General features: G+C 45.4%; 2 protein-coding genes and 1 non-coding gene across 4 annotated transcripts in view; 2 read left to right on the top strand and 1 right to left on the bottom strand.

The window, feature by feature from the left end:
* Pydc1 (pyrin domain containing 1) overlaps positions 1-479 on the top strand; it is a 25,561-nt gene extending 25,082 nt beyond the window's left edge. The window contains exon 3 of the mRNA XM_012514197.2: positions 364-479. Within this exon, the coding sequence (XP_012369651.1) occupies positions 364-479 (116 nt within the window). The remainder of the gene's footprint in view (positions 1-363) is intronic.
* A 5,595-nt stretch (positions 480-6,074) lies between these two features.
* Positions 6,075-19,131, bottom strand: Fus (FUS RNA binding protein). 2 transcript variants are annotated; one of them, XM_004622994.3, is made up of 15 exons: positions 19,049-19,131; positions 17,127-17,151; positions 16,862-17,016; positions 14,825-14,969; positions 14,494-14,678; positions 14,018-14,228; positions 12,406-12,440; positions 10,900-10,932; positions 10,103-10,206; positions 8,583-8,712; positions 7,942-8,043; positions 7,715-7,838; positions 7,093-7,193; positions 6,565-6,712; positions 6,075-6,279 (listed from the first exon to the last, which is right to left on the bottom strand). In XM_004622994.3, exons 1-15 carry the CDS (start codon positions 19,059-19,061, stop codon positions 6,240-6,242), a joined length of 1,551 nt encoding a protein of 516 aa, XP_004623051.1. In that variant the 5' UTR covers positions 19,062-19,131; the 3' UTR covers positions 6,075-6,239. The 2 variants fall into 2 exon arrangements, with proteins under 2 accessions (XP_004623051.1, XP_004623052.1); XM_004622995.2 differs by having other exon boundaries at positions 14,825-14,966.
* LOC111815251 lies at positions 15,176-15,277 on the top strand. Its single transcript, XR_002819980.1, has one exon. It is a non-coding gene; the product is annotated as a U6 spliceosomal RNA (small nuclear RNA).
* Positions 19,132-20,275: the final 1,144 nt, after the last annotated feature.

Below are 20,275 nucleotides of genomic sequence, written 5' to 3'. Positions count from 1 at the left end.
TTGTTCTAATGGTGTTTGTAAATAGGATCACAAGTCCGCATCTTGTACAGCAATTAACCACTAAGAAGAATATATGCAGTGTATTATTTGTTGAAAAATAAAAAAATAAAAAAAATTTCTCAAAAACATGAACTAAAAATTGTGTTTCAAAGAAGCACGTTATGCCTCAAAAAAAAAAAAATAAAAATAAAAATAAAAAATGGTTTTTTGGTGGTACCAGGGATCAAACTCAGGACCTTGCACTTGCTAGGCAAGCACTTATTCCACTGAGCTCTCCCCGTGGCCCCTTACATAAAAAAAAAAAAAAAAGAAAGAAGTCTTACATCACTCCCCAAAAAAATAACTGTCCTGAAATACTATTAGGTGATGAAACTGACCAGACAGCTGTCTTCATCAGGAATGCCCTTCGTATGAAGGTGGGGCTGGAGTTTGCACAGCCAGTCACTTTCACAGACATTATCGTGGCAACTGTTGTCTGACTCAAAAGACAGGTTAATGCACGAGTTAAGAAGCCTTCAGCTTTAAAAATTACCTTCCAGTTGTATGCACAGGTACATAGATATAAAGCACAAATTCCATGTTTATGATGTGCTCAAGTACTTCGAAATTGGATAATAACTGACATGCAAAATCGACCCCCAGCATTTCAGGCAGGGGTACCCAATCTGTGTAAGCTCGGAGGACTTGGCTCCAGCATCTCAGACTGACAGCTCTGCAGGGGCCTGCCCACATAGATAAGGATTTGTCTTTTACTCAGAGACACACCAAACTCGGATAAGTCAGCTTTCCCTCAGCTTCTAGTGAAAACAGTCAGCCCTATGAGGCAAGAAGCAGAACGCAACTATTCCAGTAGGGCTGCAGCTAAGCCACGAGGATACTGCAGGCAACAGCGAGCTGTAGTACAGCACGTGCAGCTGCACAACCCCTGCGAACCCCTCCCTTCAAAGCCCACTCGCCTCCTCCCACCCCACCCTCCTACCCTACACTCTTCACCATCACAGCAGCACTCACTGCCCTAGCACATCTAAAGCCTCCTCCACACACACTCCCACCCCGTGTCCCTGATTGTTTCCAAGGTAAAGGATCTCGGAAACAAACAATAAGAACCCACAACCTGGAGAACAGTGAATGAGGACACTATCCGCAGAGGGCTGTTTCTTCCAAATCCAAATCCCTGCTCCTAAACCACCTTTCTCCAACTCTGTTCTTGTGTCTATAATCCCAGTTATTTGGCCAACTGAGTCAGGATTGAGTTCAAACCCAGCCTGGGCAACTTGGCAAGATCCTGTCCCAAATTTTGGCCAAAGGCGGTGGCCCATGCTGTAATCCCAGCACTCAGCAGGATGAGCAAAATAATCACTTCAAGTTGGAGGCCAGCCTGGGCAACATAGCGCATTCAAGGCCAGCCTGAACTATAGTAGTAAGAGCATGTTTCCAAAGGAAAGGGGGGAGGGCTGATGAGATGGCTCAGTGGTCTAAAGCACCTACTTAGAACAAGCTTAGCAAACCAGAGACCGCAGTTCGATCCCCCAGCACCACATGCCAGCCAGCCCCGCCCCCTGGTGGGCTGAGCTGGCCACACACACACACATACACAAAATAAAAAATTAAAAAAAAAAAAAAACCCCACAAAGGAAAGGGGGCCTGAATCAATACCAAAGACATCCACATTCCCACACTGTGGCACCCTTCCCAATAGGCAAAACAATAACCCAAGTGCCCATTAACTGACTACTGCACATTCACATGTCCTGTGTACATAATGAATTTTTTTTTTTTTTTTTTTTTTTGGGCAGAACTGGGGATTGAACTCAGGCCCTTGTGTTTTGCCAGGCAAGTGCTTATTCTACTGAGCCATCTCTCCAGCTCATAATGAAATATTGTCTAAGTCTAAAACATTGTGCTGGGGCCGGGGAGATGGCTCAGTAGGATAAGTGCTTGACTGGCAAAAGCAAGGATCTGAGTTCAATCCCCAGTTCCACAAAAAAAAAAAAAAAACATTGTGCTAAATGACAAGCCAGACAATACATGACAACACTTATACGTGGAACTCAGGATTATAGGGCTGCAGAGTGTAGCTCAGCGGTAGAACAAATGTTGTCTGTATGCAGAAGTCCTGAGTTTACTCCCCTGCACCACAAAATAACAGATCGTTCTTCAAAATTGCTAAGGATTATAAATGTTCTCAAAGTACACGAGGTGACATTAACTAGTCCATTTGATCATTACACAATGCATACAATGCATCAAAAACATGGTATTGGACCCCATTGAAGTTTAGACTGAGACTAGCAGCGTGAAGATACCTGAGCCTCTGCTACACTTAAAGGCAGATTCAATGTCTCCCAGGAACTCCTGTCACTAACCACCTCAGCCCCAAACCCAAATTACTGGAACCTAATCAGGCTCCGCACATGAGGGAGGAAAAGCTGGGAAGAACGAAGAGCTAACCCAAGGGAGGAGGCCACAGGCCTGCAGCACCTCTCCACTCACAACCTACCCTCATTTTCCCCCCTTATTCTGTCTCTGTAGGTGGGACACTTTCAAGAATGGGCTGGGGATAGGGCTCAGCGGCACAGCGCCTGCCTGGCAAGCACAGGGTCCTGAGTTCAGGATCCCAGTTGAGTCTGGTACTAATTCCCAAAACCAAAAACAAAAAAACGGCAAATTGTAGACAGAGCATCACTACAAGTCAGATCTACTCAGCACAAGTCCAATCACTGCAAGTCCGATCTAACCTGTACACCCTGTCCTACAAAAAAAACCCACCATGGTGACCCTCTTTGAAAGGACAAGAGGAAGCTCTTCTTGAGCACTGCCTACGGAGGTGGCAGCTCTCTCCAACTCGGCACCATGGCAGCCCAAGATCCTCAAAGAGGACCAAGAAATTCATCCAGCACCAGTCAGACTATCAAAATCCTCAACTGGCAGAAACCCAGAGGCAGCAACAGGGTGCAGAGAAGGTACAAGGGCCAGATCTTGATGCCCAACATAAGTTATAGAAGTAACACAGGTGCTGCTGATCTGCAGGAAGTCTACTGCCCAGATGGCCCACGTCTCCCTCAGAACTGCAAGGCCACTGTACAAACAGCAATCCAGCTAGCCATCCGAGTCACCAACCCCCACGGCAGGCTGCGCAGTGAAGAAAACAAGTCAACAGCCTGTGCCTGTGCATGTTCATTTGTTTCAGTAAAACCACAAAAACTGAAAGAAAAAAAAAGAAAAAAAGCAATCCAAACTGTTGCTAGGCACCAAAGCAACACACCTACAGCCACAGCTACTGGGCCTGAAGATAGCTACAGCCCTGGAGTCCAGGGTCAGCCTGGGTAGTACAGCAAGGCTCCCGCTGGAAAGAAAAAAGGAAAAGCAGCAAATGGTGAAGGGACTCTAGGAGCATCGTTCAATGGTGCAGACCAAGGGCGTGGCTCGGGAGGACTGGCTTCAACCACAAGCATCAAAATAAATAATGCAGCCAGGCGCAGGGGCGCACACCTGTAACCCCAGCTACTACGAAGACAGCATATGCCCCAGATATGCCTATTTAGCAAAACCATATCCCAAATTAAAACTTAAAAAGCAGTTTTCAGGAATTAAACGATGGCTGGAAGCCAAGTGTGCTGGCACATAACTGTAATCTCAGCACTCTGCTGAGCCAGGATAATCACAAATTCAAATCCAGCTTGGTGGATTTAATTTAGCAAGTGCCCATCTCAAAATAATACAAGGGGGCTGAGGATACAGCTCAATACAAAGCTCCTAAGTTAAAACCAAGTACCATATTAAAAGAAAAAAATAAAAATACTGGCATACCAGTCATCCTGGCACTCTGGAGGCTCAAAGTTAGTTCAAAACCAGCTTGAGCTACGAGCTCAAGGACAACCTCCAGTATGGAGATGGCAGAGACAGACTTCAACCTCCACTTGTAGCAGATCTGGCACCTACCACCAAACCCTAGGACAAAACTGTAAGAGGGCCAGCGAGATAGCTCAGCGGACTAAACACCTGTTTCGGCAAGTGCAGGGACCAGGGTTCAATCCCCAGTACCACATGCTGCACCAGCCCCTCCCCTGCAGCACAGTCAGCAACCAAGTACAGGCAAGGTGCTACCTCTGCACTACATAGTGAGACCTTGTACCAAACACATAAAACAAAAACTGCAAGAGGAAAATACCTTAAGAGACCACTGCGGCTGGTCAAAGGAGCAAGATCAAATAACACGGGCAGGCAGATAACTACTGCCTCAGCCTTGGTCCATAAGGTAGGGTTCTCATTTGTACCAAGCTCACTAAGCTAAACCAAAATATTGCCTGGGCTACTCTGAACACATCCAAAAACAGGTAACAAGACCCTTTCTGCAAGGGAGAAAGAAGCTTACTTTTTTTTGACTAAGATTTGCCTACCTCAAATCACCAGAAATCCAAGGAAGCACGCTTAGCAAGCACACAGCTCAAGGTTCAATCTCCAGCCAAAAAAACTAAGTGGTGAGCCTTCCAACAGCAAGCAGAGCATTCTCCCAACTATGGATCTCGGGTACATTCCCAAGCCATGGCATTTGTCTTACAAACGACATTATAAAGTGTCACAATAAAAACCTTCTCTGGGTGGGGCTGGGGGTACAGGTCAGTGGCAAGAATGTCATCTGCATAGCCAGGCCAGCCAAAGGCCCTGAGCTTGCTTTCCAGCACCAAAAAAAAACCAAACTCCTTTGCTCTTTTTTTTTTTTTTTTTTTTGGGGGGGGGTGGATTTTGTTTGGAGACAGGGTCTTGTGATGTAGTTCAAGTTGGCCCCGGAACGTCAGCAACCCTCATCTGTCTCCTCAATGTGCCACCACAATTCCCTATGTAAAATTGGCTGGCAGGTTATGGACAAATACACTAAACTCAATTCTTTAATTTAGTACAGGGTCTACAGGGTCTCATGACACAGATCAGACTCACAGTGATTCTATTTTCAGCCTCCCAAGTGCTGGGATTGCAGGTGCATGCCACCTTGCCCAGTCTCCTAAACTCAATTTTATAAGTGAAAAGAAAGCAAGTCTTTGGGGGTCAGGACATACACTAAAGTCCCTTATAACTCACTGACCTTCATCCTTCCACATCACTCAACATCTTCGCAGTTTCACTCTGTAGTCACATGGTGGGCCAACACATATACCGTGAGAACAGCTTCCCAACCTCACCTCTCCCCAGTCACAAGGATCCAATCTCTCACCTCTCCCCAATCACAAGGATCCAATCTGAGAATCTCAAAGATAACTACTTTAAGCCCCTTAGATATTAGGCAGGATTAGAAAGGGATCTGCTAGACAGACCAATCTCCCTGTAGCAGGTATCTACTCAAGCTTTACCCCCTAAAACCTACACAGCAGCACTGTGTAGGCACACCTCTCTCTACCTTTCCCCGCAATCTTCTCCCCTTTTCAGCCATCTCCAGTCATTCCCCCAGTTAGCATCCTATTTAGGACTAAAACTGTTGGGAATAAGACATCCTCTATAGACTTGGAATGAAAATGCTAAGACCCACACAGAAAAATCGAATTGATTCCTATTTTATGATTCTGAGAGTAACAGGTACTGACGCTCTCTGAATGGCCTGTTCTCTCCTGGGGTTCAGTGTTAGGTCAGGACAATCCACAGTTTCCATGGAACTAAATAGCGAGATGAAGGAGGCACCGAGTTATTCCCTTCCTTGTGAAGACCCAACATGGCTATGTGCCGACAGATTTGAATGCTCCCCTACAAAGTAACTTACATGTGGGTTTCAAAAGACCCGTATCGTCTTAAAAGGATGAAACTGCTGCAAATAAACTAAGTACATGTAAATAGGATAAAATTCCTATATAGGTAGGCAAGCTAAAACATGTTTTTAATTTATCCCACTTACATGTCACTTAAATAATCTCTACTCTCAAAGACAGTTCTTGTCCTTTCTCCCCTGGATAAAGTACCAAACACTATCCCAGTCCCTCCTGGGCAGGAACAAATTATATTCCAACTGTTACACAGGATAATCTCAAAGAGGAAACTGCGTGACCTGGACATCGATCCTCTAGAAAAAGTGAAGAGGAATAAAATTTAACTAAAATGATGGTTTTTAATGAGAACCAGAGGTATGGTTACAATTACGTAGTCCAACACAAAAAAAAAATCCATGGATGATCAGGAGTTGGAAGGTTACAAAATAATGAGGGTAACACTGGGTACAGGGGGCAAAGTTGTTCCAGAATCTCAGAACCAGACTAATACGGCCTCTCCCTGCGATCCTGTCTGTGCTCACCCCTGCAGAAGAGGAAAAAAAGGCTATCAGTGTGATTGGCAGACCTCTCCACAGCCCCATATCCTCCTACAGCAAGCAAATGTCTTCTCTAAGGAGGGTGCATCAAGACGAGTTTCTACACCCCCACCCCACCATTACCAGCCAAGTTTGTATTTAAGCTCAGCTCTTCATACTCTTCCCTGCTACATATCCAAAGAAATCATTTTTTTTTTTTTTTTATAAAACTTATGCTATCTATCCCGTGTTGTTTAACTGCTCTTATTTTTATTCTCACTTAACAGTCTTACCTGGAATCCATCTTGCCAGGGCCAAAGCCTCCTCTGTCCCCACCACCCCGGCCCCCTCGGAAGCCCCCACGATCCCCTCCACGGCCCCGGTAGCCGCCCCGATCGTAGCCTCCTCTGCCACCACGACGATCATCTCCGTAGTTCCCCCCTAAGGACGGACAAAAGGTACAAATTAGATCCCCTTGTTCCTACCTCCCCAACAGCCTCCCTACTCAAAAACTAAGCATTAGCCACAAGTGGTGATAGTGCAGCCCAGCACTCTAGCAGGCTGAGGCAGGAAGACTCCAGCTCCAGTCTACTTAAGTCTACTCTGCACAACTTAAAACGACCCAGTGTCACTATAAAACAGCAAATGGCTGGGGATATAGCTCAGTGTGAAGGCCCTAGAATTTAAAAATAAAGTAATTTTTAATCTGTGGCTTGGTAGGAAAGCTTTGGGTTGTAGGATCAGCCCTGTACAAAAGTAAACACCAAAAATCCTTTAAGGGCTATCTGGTCCCAATTCCTTAAAACCAGCTCTTTTCTTACCCATATGGGAGCCTCCTGGACCTCCTCCTGGGCCATCTGGTTTAGGGGCCTTACACTGGTTGCATTCATTTCTCCAAGAGAAGTTCATGTTCTCACACGTACTAAGGAAAAGACAGAATTATAGGAAGACTCCCAAGGAAGGATTCTCAAGCACACAGCCAGAAACCCAACCATGATTACCGAATCCACTCCACTACTTTTCCCACAATAGTACCCCTTATCTGGAGTCTCTTTCCCACCAGTTAAGAGTTTCAAAAGGAAACTCCTAAAAGCAATTCCTAAGTTTCTAAGCTGTAATACAACAAAGTCTCGGTCATCCTACTCACAACCACCCTCCACACAGTGTGGCCACTGTATACATTATAGCACCCGTTCAGCCATCTGGCGTCAGATCCACTGTCTCAGCATCACAGATCCCGCTACTATTCAATTGTAGGCATCCAAAGACAATCTTGGAACAAGAGATACATCCCACCCCTAAGGAAGATTACTATCCAACCTCCCAGGTAAACCTTGCCTTAACAACATGCCTTGACATTAATTTAGGAAACAAATCTTATTGTACTATCAATGAGTATAGTATCTTATATATGTAAGATAACTAAGAAAAGGTTTCACTCACGGATTAGGACACTTCCAGTCCCCAGCTCGCTGCTGTCCTCCACCACCACCACCTCCACTGGGGAATCCTCCCCGGCCGCCACCACCACTGCCACCACCTCCATAACCTCCACGGCCCATGGGTCCTAGTATAGGCAGAGTACGTATGATCAGAGTTTCGTTAATGTAAACCTTTCCACAAAGACCCTTAGATCCATGCACTGTCCCCATCAAGTAGTAGCTCCTTACCTCCTCTTCCTCGGCCTCCTCGGCCATTGCCACCACCCCGATTGAAATCTGCTCGCCGGGTAGCAAACGAGACCTTAATAGGGTTCCCAGAGAATTCTTTACCTAAAAAAATAGAAGTATGAAGAGACTTCCAGAGCTGCGCATGGTGGCACACACCTGTAATCCCAGCACTCAGCAGGCTGAGGCAGGAGGATTTAGATGGAGACAAGCCCAGGCTACACAGTGAGCCCAAGACCAGGCTGAACTGTGCAAGTGAAACCCTATCTCAAAAAGACAAAAGTGAGGGAGAAAGGGGAGAAGGACGGAGAAGGGGGAAGAAGAGGGAGGGGAGAGAGGGAAAAGGGGAGGGAGAGGGAAAGGAGGGGGACAGAGAGAAACTGACTGAGACTTTCAGGCTGGGGATCCAGCTCAGTGTTAGTATGCAAGGTCCCAAAGCAATTCCTAAAAACCACAAAAAAGCCATTTCTGATTCAAAACCTATAGATCAAAAAACATAACACTATCTAAGAAGAAACTGACTTCCTGAAGATTCCTGAAAGCAAAAATGAGACCATACAACAAAATCAAAGGAAAGTGCTGGAACTCAAAAGATCCTCAAAATGTAGCCTTACACCCAACCCCCAACACCTTCTCATACATACCATCAAACCAGTCGATAGCTGCTTTAGCAGAAGGAGGGTCATCAAATGAAACTGTTGCTTCTCCCTTCAATTTGCCAGTTTCCCTGTCTGTGTACAAATTAATCATGGGTTGTCCGGTTTTCTTATTGGTCTGAAAAAAGAAAAACTAGGTATCAACTTTAAAGGATACAGTTGCCCCTTAATAACCTCAGAGGATGGGGCTGTCTCCAGGACTCCCTCACACTGCTGAAGTCCCTCACATTACAGAGCATTGTATTTGCATACTGCTTGAACACATCCTGCACACTTTCAATTATGAGGGGGGCGGGGAGGGGGAGTTCAATCCCAGTGATAAGCCATCTTTGCCTAGCACACACAAGGCTCAAGATTCCATCTCTAGGCCGGGGAGATGGCTCAGTGGAATAAGCGCTTCCCTGGCAAGCGCAAGGATCTGAGTTCAATCCCCGGTTCCACACACATACACAAAAAAAAAAAAGATTCCATCTCTAATAACCCCCTCAAAAAGAAAAAAAGGGGGGGCTGGGGAAGATGGCTCAGTGGAATAAGTGCTTCCCTGGCAAGTGCAAGGGTCTAAGTTCAATTCCCGGTTCCACCAAAAAAAAAAAAAAAAAAAAACACCTCTAGCTTATTCAGTAGCATTTAACTCTAACACAAACACCTAAGCTGTATGTGTTTAGGAATGACAAGTCTGAGCCAGGGATGCTGGCACATGCCTGAAATCCCAGCACTCCTGAGGCTGAGGCAGGAGGATCTCCAATTCAAGGCCAGCCTGAACAACATAATGAGACCCTGTCTCAAAGAGAATAAAGGCCTGGGCAAGTTCAGTACAGCCATTTGTTTTTCCAAATATTTTTAGCATACTGCCTTTCACCTTCCTCCTCCAAAACCTGGGCTTACCACTCAAACTTTGGCTCCCTCCCAACCTCCACTGCTTATCTCACATGCAATCCAAATTAAATATGGTTTATACTGTGTTTTATAGCACTCTCTTACTAATTACACTTCCTGTGTGATCTCAAAAGTGACAAAAGAGCTCAACAAAATAAGCTGGCAACATTTTTTTTGTTCTAGCTAAGCATGGTGGCACACTCCTATAATCCCATTTAAGAGGCTGATACCAACGGACAGCAACTTGAGGCCACTCTGGGCAACTTAGCAAGACACCATTTAGAATAAATAGGACTGGGGATGTATACAATTCAGCAGAGAGCCCCTGGCTGTAATCACCAGTACCTTAAGTAAGTAGTAGTACTGTTTTACTGCAGGCAACCATTACGACTTTATTTCGGGGCTAGGTGTGATAGTATCTACCTGCAATCACAGCATTAAGGGAGGCTCATAGCTGAGCACTGCAAGTTCAAGTCCTGCCTGGGCAACTTTGCTAGATTCTACATCAAAATTTTAAAGGGCAGAGGAATAACTGATTAGTAAGGAACAACTTAAAACATAATATTTTACTGAATGTGTGAAAGAAACCCAAATGCAACACATATAAAACACCTACTCTGCTGCACAAGTACCTTAATAATGCCAATCTGCTTGAAGTAATCAGCTACAGACTCAATTGTAACATTCTCACCCAGGCCTTGCACAAAGATGGTGTTGTTGTCAGAATTATCCTGTTCTGCTTGAGCACAGCAGAAAATGAGAATTTCAAGATTAAAGAAAAACACAGATTTAAAAATGAGGCATAATAGTAACAAAATATAACTTTGAGAAACACTATTAAGCTGTTGAGGCAAAAATCGATAAAGAACTGATCATCAGTCCAGTATCATATTGGATTTTGGTTAGACACCCCAAAAGGAAGCTTGTACATATCCCTTCTGCTTTATTACTTTGCCTACAAGCCAACCATCTTTCATAAATTTTTACATTTAGTTTTACAACTACCCTTTTAAAACATGTTAAAACTTTAGTACTAAAAATAGCTATCAGGGGTTAATTGCCCCAGAGCACTCAACAACCACCAGTGTTCAACTAAAGATTCTTTAAGAAACTAAGAATGCAATAAATATGAATACAAAAGTAAACACTTTCTTTTATTTGTGATTCACCAAGTCTTTCTCACTCACTGACTTTATTCACTAACTTGGACAGGACCCACATCTCAGAAACTACTTGAAACCAACAGTTCAGCATCACCTGGTCCTTGTCATGCACTCAGGTTCCCTGTAGCCCATCAACCTGATGCTGGTGACTGAGGGAGGGAACTGAACCATTTGTTATTACCCTAAACTCTCTTCCCTCCTCTAAACTACTCCTAAGTACAGTGTAAATACCACTTTGGCCAGTCTCATGCCATCAATGAACTCACCAGAATCATGACGTGATCCTTGGTCCCGAGGGCCTTAAGTGACATAAAAACAAAAAGAAAAAAAAAAAAAAAACAGAAACAAAAACAAAAACAGAAGAAAAAAACAAGGAAAAGAAGAGTGTTAGTCAACTGGAAATGACAAAGAAAAATATACTAAATTCAAATTCTTCCAAAATATAACGTAAATGCTCACAGCCTCAGTCCAAACCCTGTCCTTGGCCTGCCCAGAGCAAATGACAGACAGGCCGGGGGAATCACAGGCCCCTTTCTTATGATCTGTAACTTGAGTCCTCACAGGGACAAGTCCAACACTTCAGAAAATGCTGCCTCCCCCATACTGAGCTGGAAAATTTCCTCAGCGCAGACTTGGGGAAGAGGAGACAGGAGGGGAATCCTTTAAAGTTAACAAACCAACTCATACCCTGGCCCTGTTCTCTCACCCGAGAGACAGGCTCACCACCAGCAATGTGATGTGCATTCATCCAGTTCTCCAAACTTTAAAACACCAAAGACACATCCCTTGTGGGGTAATTTTTCTCTTTAGAAACCATTCTTAAGACCATGTTAAATTTCCCCAAAACCACATGAAAATAAAAAACTTGTATGATAGCTATTGTATTTTAAAGCATGTCCCAGGGAACAGACCAGAAATCTTATATCCATAATGCAGCCTCTATTTTTTTTCCAGAGACCATCTTTGACCACTTTATCTGAATTTGTCATATATAAATATTGTACCCATACGCAATGACACCTAAATCATGAACCCAAGCCTTTGGCTTTAAGTGTTGAAACAAATCAAGAAACCTTTTTGTTAGTTAACCAAACCAGAAAAGTTCCAGCTTACTGGGAGACTTCTCATATTTGCCATTTTTTTCATGAATTCAGTTTGTGCTGTTTTAAGACCTGGTTATTTCCCATGAGCCACACATGCTCCCAACCTTTCTTGTAGTCCACACCTTCCTTTCCAGAGCTAGTTTCTATTTGCCCAAGTTAAAACCATAAGTAGAATTGCATTGACGCCACTCCATACTTAACATAAAAATATACACCAACTTCACCAGCCTCACGGTAAGGCATTATTTCGTGTCCTTCTCCCAGAATTCAAACATTTGGAGATTGTTAATACACATACACACACTAGCCTTAGACGTAAGTGATCAAAACGATCCTAAAAAGCCAAGTTGGTACGTGTCCCAGCACACGCTCCAGTTTCTCATGATGGTACTCACTATATGCCAAGTGTGGCAACACCCCTGTCAAGAGGTCGACTAGATACCTCTATGAAACAAGTCAAACCAATTTGGTACAGGTGACTCCCGAGTCTTAACCTGCCTGCCTCCAGGTTAGCACATACCTGGCAGCAGGCAGCATCCTCCCCCACCCCTTTCCAGAGGTGGTTATGGACACTTCAAAACCTGTGACACTTAACACGCTAAGACATCTGCAAATGAACAATCAAAGCATTGCTGGGAGTTGGGAATTTTGGAAACTCTGTTCACTTACCACCAAATTTATTGAAGCCACCTCGGTCACTTCCGCTGGAGAAGACAAGTTAGAAGAAAGGACATGAAGCTTCCAACGGCTACAAGAGGGTGTTTTTTAACATTCCCCAAACATGGGTAGGTGTTTTGGGAAAAAGATACAAGTGACTACTAAAATACATCCCTTCCTGGCCAACCCTTGTCTGACCTTTGAGCATGTCACACACATGTGTGCAGTTTCTCAGACACACTTAAGAATTTTGCTTTAAAAGGTTATGTATCTATTTCCTCTGCAAAAAAAAATGACCCATTTTCCTCGGCTGTTCTTCTGATGTAGCAGATGTTTTTTTCCTCTTGTGGCGAGTGGTTGACAACCCAGTAGGTGGTTTAAAAACCCTACCCCCATGTACCCAGAAGACATTTTCACACCAGGCTGGGATAGCCCTGAACACATATTTGTGGTTTTTGCTTTGAAAGCAGCAAGCAGACCCAACCCTAGTCCATAAAAATTCAAAACCAAAGGCAACTTCCCCCTAAAGCAAGACAAACTTAGCTAAGCCCTATCCTAACTACTGAGCTGGTTTTGATCATACCCCACCCCCGGGGTCACCCCTTCTACACTGTGAGAAGAGCGGAGTATTTTGCAATGTCACCTTTCATACCTGTGGCACATAAAATGCAGAGCAGGTTAACAGTCACATAACAGTTGTTTTTCTTTTTAAAGTTTGCATTAAACACACACAATAAGAGCTTTCCTTATTTCCTGTACATTACTGAGATTGCCCCCACCCACCTCTAAATACTTACCATGTACAAACTAATTCTTAAAGCCTATTTTTTCCCCAAAAAACTGTAACATTGACATTCCTCACGTTTTCAAGGGAGACAGAGTTGGGTCTTTCATATTTACCAACAGATTTGACAAATTTTTAAATCAAATCTAAGGCTTTACTTCAACTTCAGTGAGAAGGTAAGAAGATCCAGTTGGACAAGCAGTTTTTAACTAACCCAGGCAAGGCGGGACAGTGGAACAAATAGGTGGGATACCACTGTCAAGAGTATTCTGCCTCAAGTCTGCACACTTCAAATGACCTCGTAAACCACAAGTCACACAGAGAATCACAAGTCAATCAAATTGGTGCAAATCAAGCTCATGAATTCAAATGACTACAGAAATACGGGAAAAGTAGCCAATTCCTGGAAGCTTATGTCAAGTTAACCATTACCAACTCCCTTGGAGGACACATAGGAAAACGCATACCAAGTTTCCCTACTATTTTCCCAGGAGTGGGCACACTGGTTTCCTTTGCAAAAGAACAAAGTCTTTTACTTCCATGATTTTGCCTAGGATATCAGTAACCCTAATCCATCCATAACAATATTTTCTTTAGAAATAAAAGCATCAATACTCAAATGTCTATTCAGATGTGTGGACAGAAATTCAGGCTCCCAAGCTCTCACAAAAGTAAAATGGGGACATACAAAAGAAGAGTCAGCGTTCCCAAATCGAGAGGCCTCACAGATTCCCAGAAAACAAGAACACTAACCATGCACTGGGGACTGGTTTCAGGGGCGACTCATGCAACCCTCCACACTCCCCACCAAAGACACTCCCTGGCTCATGAGACACCTACCCCATGCCGCCTCTGCCTCCACGGCCACCTCCACGACCTCTGGGTTCATAGCCACCACTGCTGCGGTTGTAACCACCGCCACCACCCCTGCCTCGGCCCCCACGGTCCTGCTGGCCTCCCCTGTAGCCGCCATCGCCACCACCACTCTGGTCCTGATTGCCATAGCCACCGCCGCCACCACTCATGGAGGACTGATCTTGGCCGTAATTGCCTGCAAAGAAGAAAAGATCTTTTAAAAACAGGAGCAAGTGGTTTAGTTTCAGAGGCTGTGTTTAGCATGGACAAGGAAGGCCCTGGGTTTAATCCCAGCACCAAAGGGGAAACAAGGTATATAATACTGTATAAAATGGATCAACATGGCAGAAACGAACAACAGAACAAAAAAGAGGGGCAGGCAACAAGAAAGTAACTCCTTTAGAATAAAGCCCAAACAAAGAATGCCAACAAGTACGGGACCGCTAAAGATGCTTTCTCACCTCCACCACCCCCTCCACCGCCACTGCTGCTGTTGTACTGGCTCTGCTGTCCATAGCCCTGAGGGGGATTGTAGGAGCTTTGCTGCTGTCCGTAGCTCTGTTGCTGTCCACCATAGCCAGACTGTTGGCCATAGCCCCCACTCTGGGGCTGCCCATAGCTGCTGCTCTGAGAACTACCACCATAACTACAAGAGAAAAAAAACAAAATTATAATCCCAGTATGTATGCCCAAGACATCCCTTTTCTTTTACCCTACCCTACTGTTTTTACCAACACCAACCCATCAATTAATTTACCCCTCATCTTTTCGGCCTCACCCCTTACATCTTACCTTCCCGAGGTGCTGCTGGGAGCTGGCTGCTGACCATAGCCAGGATAAGAGGACTGCTGACCATAAGATGACTGGGAACCCTGGCTACTGCCATAGCCACCAGTGGAGCCATAACCCTGGGGAGCTGACTGTGTGCCATAACCTGCTATGAAGAAAAGAAAATGGGAATCACGAAAGCTACAAGGAAACAAAGTCCCCTAAACAAAAACATTATGTACTAATGTTCATGTTCACCCACAACTGAAATGTCAGCTTTAAACATTAAAGTTACCCTTCTTTTAAGCTCTTAAATTTAACATTCAACTTTAGGACTATTCCAAAGTTACTTCACCAATTCAAAAATCAGTCTCTGTGCTTGCTTTAGTAACACATACTAAAACTGGATGGACACAGAGATTAACATGGCCCCTGTGCAAGGGTGACACACAAATCTGTGAAGTGTTCCCATGTTTTTCACGTAAATATGCAGGATGGTTTGGATAACTGCATTGCTAACTTCTGCCAGTGTATTGAAAGGAGCAATTAATGCTTAATTTTTTTTTTAATTTCTTATAACTTTTTAGACATCTTTGCAGGTTTATATCTGGTTACCTAAACTAATTTGAAGATTATGCAATATACCAAATTCCTATTACTTTAATGAAATTCTGTTATCTTTTCTGAACTTTTTACCATTTCGTACTCTTTAATAAAGTTGGCTCTCTGAGACCATTAACCACAGCTGGAAAGACTTCAATTTATTAAGCGGACTTTCATGTGCTGGGATGAGTACAAGCTATACAAGACAACCAACTCACATCATTTAGGCTTCTAGACCTCACAGGAAATTCTACTTCCTTGTATCACATGGCATCACATAACCTAACTTAAAAGCACTTTCAAGCTGAGCATTTCCTCCATCTAAGAATCAGCCCAAAGCTGGCCAACGGCGGCACAGGCCTGTGATCCCAACACTCAGGAGGCTGGGCAGGAAGATCACTGAGCTCATCGCCAGCCTAAACTACAAAGTAAATGTTTTTCTTTTTTCAAATGTATTTGGTATAGGGCCTCACCAAGCAGTTCAAACTTGCAGTGATCTTCCTGTTCTCAGCCTCCCCAGCACTGGCATTACAGACATGTGTCACCACACCCAGACTCAGTAGCTGGCTCTGCAAACCTGGGAACAGGGCTGGAAAGGCTGAGGGTGCCAGGATGGAACCACAGTCCCCATGCTTGCTTAAGCAAGCACTTAAGTCCACTGAGCTATCTCTCTGGCCCAAAATGTTTCAAAATGACCAAAAAAAAGAGCCCAAAACTAGGGAGGGTATGGCACATATCACTGAAGAGGCTGACCCAGGAGCCAGGGAGATAGCTCAGAGTCATAAGCACAAGGACCTCAGTTTGATCCCTAGCCCCACATTGGCCCCAGATGCTGGCACCCAGTGAGGCCCCCAGAACCAGACCTGTAATTCCAGCACTCCGGAGGTTAAGTCAGGAGGATCTCTGGGAATTCGAGATCAGCCTGGGGGCTACAAAAGTGAGCACAAGACCAGCCCAAACTGCACAGCAAACCCTGTCTCCCCCCCACCAAAAAAAAGAGGCTATGGCAGGAGAATATCAACTCCAAGGCCAGCCTGGCTAACTTTTGTAAGACCCTCTATCTGTATCTCAAAATAAATAATAATGGGCTGGGTATGACAGTGGTACTATGTACAGTACCTGTCTACCATGCAAGTGGCCCCAATACCACATAAAAGTCCAGCATAACAGCTAAGAAGTCCAAAAAAGGAAAAGAAACAACCACAATCATTAAGCACTTTTTATTTTCTTTTGCTGTTTTTGTTTGGTTTGGAACCAGGAATCAAACTCACCACCTCAAGCTTGCCAGGGAGGCACTGAGGCACTTTTTTCTTAAAATGACTAAGAATCCAAAAAACTTTTAAGAGCTATAAACTGATTCAGGGGGGAAAAAAAGTTTCAACATTTCAGCACTGTTCGGGCTTAAGAAACTGACATTCAGAAAGACCAGGAAGAGAAATAACACACTAAAGGACTCACTGTTCTGAGTCTGTCCATAAGAAGAACCATAGCTGCTCTGGCCATAGCTTGAAGTGTCTGCTGACTGGCCATAGCCACTGTAACTCTGCTGTCCATAGGGCTGATTGCTCTGCTGGGAGTAGCCCTGCCCAGGCTGGGTGGGGTAGGCCCCATAGCTACAAAGAAAAAAGACATTCTATCAAAAAAGTCACCTTAGGGGGAAAAAGGGGATATTTAATGTTACCTTTACCTCTACAAACTCTGAAACTCAAAACATGGCACTCACCTTTGGGTTGCTTGTTGAGTATAGTCTGCAAAACAAAAACACAATTACATTAATTTCAGGTGCCACTCTAATATTTACAATGGAATAGTGCTAAACTCTTGAAATCCTGGAACCTCCAGATTAAAAAAAAAAAAAAATTTCATTGTTTTCTAAGAAAAAGCACAATTCCCCCCTTGATGCACAGGCTGAGCAGGCCAAATTAGCAGTTTCATCACAATTTTCAAAAGGGATGTGGCAGAGCACCCCTGTAATCCCAGCACTTGGGGAGGCTGAGGCAGGACTGCCTGAGCTATGAGTTCACAGTCAGCCTGTCTCAAAGAACCACAAATTTCTAAAGACCAAGAAGACTACTTAACAATTGAAAAAATTAAGTGTATCTCATTGGAAAAACACCTACAATTACCTCAAAACTCAATTTATATCAGGAACTGCTCCAAATTTACCTAACATTTCACTTTTACAACCACTCTTCGGGGAAAAGTACTATCACCAAGAGCCAAGGGATACTAACTGGCCTAAAGCTACGGGGCTAAAGGACATGGATTTGAATGTGGCACTCTGAAGACTCAAACGTTTAAGAGTGTCTCAGAAAAAAAAAAGTTGCAGCACGTGGAGCTACACTCCTCTAATCCCAGAGCTGGGAAGGCTGACGCAGGACCCAGAAGTTCCCGGCCAGCTTGAGTTGAGTTCAAGGCCAACCACAACTACACAGCAAGAAACCATCTTACAAAAGACAAAAAAATAAAAGGCCATTCTTCACACTTTGACTAACTTGGGAGAAAGGAAAAGTCAGGCTTTAAGGCAAAGCCTGAAATCCTTTCACCCAAAAAAAAAAAAAAAAAAATTCATAAATGTGCCAACCCCAAGAGGCAGATGGTAACTGGTATTCCAGTTCTGTTCTGTATCCTCTCAGCTCTGGAAGATCATCAAACCCAGAACAAAAATCATTTTGAAAAAGACATGATATGAGCCGGGCGCGATGGCGCACGACTGTAATCCCAGCACTTGGGACGCTGAAGCAGGAGGATCGTTGCGAGTACAAGAGCAGCCTAAGCTACAAATTGATCTCAAGGCCAGCCTGAACAGCATACCGAGACCCTATCTCAAGAAAAGAAAAGTTTAAAAATATAACGCCACGATAAAGATGAACAGGATCAGCTCATCTCAGTACAGGAAACAAGGCCTTCCCCCGCAGGAAAGGAACCGGGAGAGGATGTGGGCCTCGTGCGGCCGCTTCTTTCAGTTCTTCCCTCATTAATAGAAATTTGGGCGGGAAAACACTCGGGCCAGGTCCCCAAGTAAGACGGTCAATCTCTCTCCGCTCAACGGAAGCGAGGCCGGACCCCCGGGCCTCCGCCCCTGGCCGCGTGGCAACCAGGCGGGAACACCAGTCCCGCCCTTTCCCCAGGGGCCCTGGGGGCCGAAGCCCAAGCGGACGCAAGAATCGCAACCTACCGCTGAGGGTCTCGCGACAAAAAGCCAAACCAACATGAGGTGGAGAAGGGGAATACACACGACGAGCAAGGGGGAGGGGGCAGGCGGGCGCGTGCGCGCACCAAGTGCCCGGATGCAGCGCTGCGACAAAGCGGACCCCAGCGCGGGCCGAAGGGTGCGAGCCAAGGCGGCAGAGCCTTAGCATCCCCTCCCTCCCCTAATACTTAAAATCGCTAAGAAGTCCCCGTCCCAAAACTCCATGCAAATCGACAACGGAAGAAAGACAGCTCCTTGCGCGAGGCGCCAGGGGAACGAAACAAAATGGCGACATCGGCCTCCCCCTTCCACCTTCTCAACTGCTTCCCGCCACAGCGGTGCGAAACACTGCTACGACATCATCACCTCGGGCCCACCGAAAACCCAAACCCACCGGAGGGGCAACGAGGCCCTGAGCAGGCACGGAACCACCGCCTCGCGCCCCTACATACCGTTTGAGGCCATGTCCGCGCACGCGCACGCAGGCCGACAAGCAACGAAATACCTCCACCGCACAGCACCGACGCCTCGAGGACTGAGCAGTCCCGCCTCCTGCGTCGGAGTTTATGTAGCCCTCCCCCGCCTACGCACCGCGGCGGAATGTACCATCTGTGTCAAACAGAGGGGGAAGCAGGGCCGGTTTCTGAACGTGTTCGAAGGAATGTAAACAGCTGAAGCAGACAAAATGAAACGAGAAGGGTCAGACGAAGACTGAGATAATAATATTTATTACCGTGTTTTCTAATAAATAACTTCTTGCTGTGCAGGACTAGCTCCCGATTCACGCCCAACCCTGTAAAGGCATAATGGTATGGTCTCGCCGGCGGGGGGTGGGGCGAGGGACACAGGGTTTGTGCCGGGTGGAACTGTAGCGGAGGCCCCCAGAAGTGGTCTGAGAACCGAAATTCCTTTCCCTTGGCCCCACCTCCACTGGGGATACCGAGCCGTGCGCGCCATTGCTCATCTGGTGTGTCCGAAGCATTGTTCCTCGCCTTGACCTCCCTGGCTCTAACGTTCTTCTGGGAGCATACGTCCACCCCCTCACTCTCCCTTGAGGCTGCCTTGCCTTCTGTCCTCACCCGGGTGTCCAGGCGGACACGTGATCTGAAGGGTGCGCGGACCTGCCGGGATCCCGAGGGCCTGGTCTGACCCAGCTCCGCGTTTGCAGATATGGGTCCCTGGTCTTTTCCTGATAAGGACCTACATGATATTTTTCTGAAGTGCTACCAGGGGATCAGGATGGAAAAACCAGGAATAATACACTTGGATATAAGGCTCAATGGCTTCCAAAGGCACGGTTTTCTTTCCCATGACAATCTAGTGAAGATAGCTGTAATACGTATAGATAAGCAAACTAGGGACATAAGCGCCTGCCTGACAAGCTTAAGGTCCTGAGTTCAGTCCCCTGTACAAAAAAAAAAAAAAAGCAGAGTAACCAAGAACAATCCATGGTTATAGGACAGCTAGGTGTCAGGGCTCCTGATTCAAATCCAGTGGTGTGGCTGCACAGTTGTTGGTTCCTAGAGTATTTGAAAGTATTTGTTTAGGGGGCTTGCCCCTTAGCTCAGCTCTTTAAGTGGCTTAAACAAAGCAGTCAGGCTCAGGTTGCTGTGGTTTGATCCCCACAACTCAAGCCAGCCAAACCTGCCCTGAAGGCATTCGGAGCAAAAAAAAAAAAA

Source organism: Octodon degus, unplaced genomic scaffold (assembly GCF_000260255.1).
Source record: "Octodon degus isolate 3935 unplaced genomic scaffold, OctDeg1.0 scaffold00001, whole genome shotgun sequence".
In the NCBI taxonomy this organism is placed as follows: Eukaryota; Metazoa; Chordata; class Mammalia; order Rodentia; family Octodontidae; genus Octodon; species Octodon degus.
Note: the sequence above shows the minus strand (reverse complement) of the source record. Positions and strands in the feature narration are given on the sequence as shown.

Coding starts and splice junctions, on each gene's coding strand:
- Fus (XM_004622994.3), bottom strand. Junction 17,017..17,126: donor ACTCAACAAGCAACCCAAAG/GTGAGTGCCATG, acceptor TTTTCTTTGTAG/CTATGGGGCCTACCCCACCC. Junction 10,933..12,405: donor TGGCTTCAATAAATTTGGTG/GTAAGTGAACAG, acceptor ATGTCACTTAAG/GCCCTCGGGACCAAGGATCA.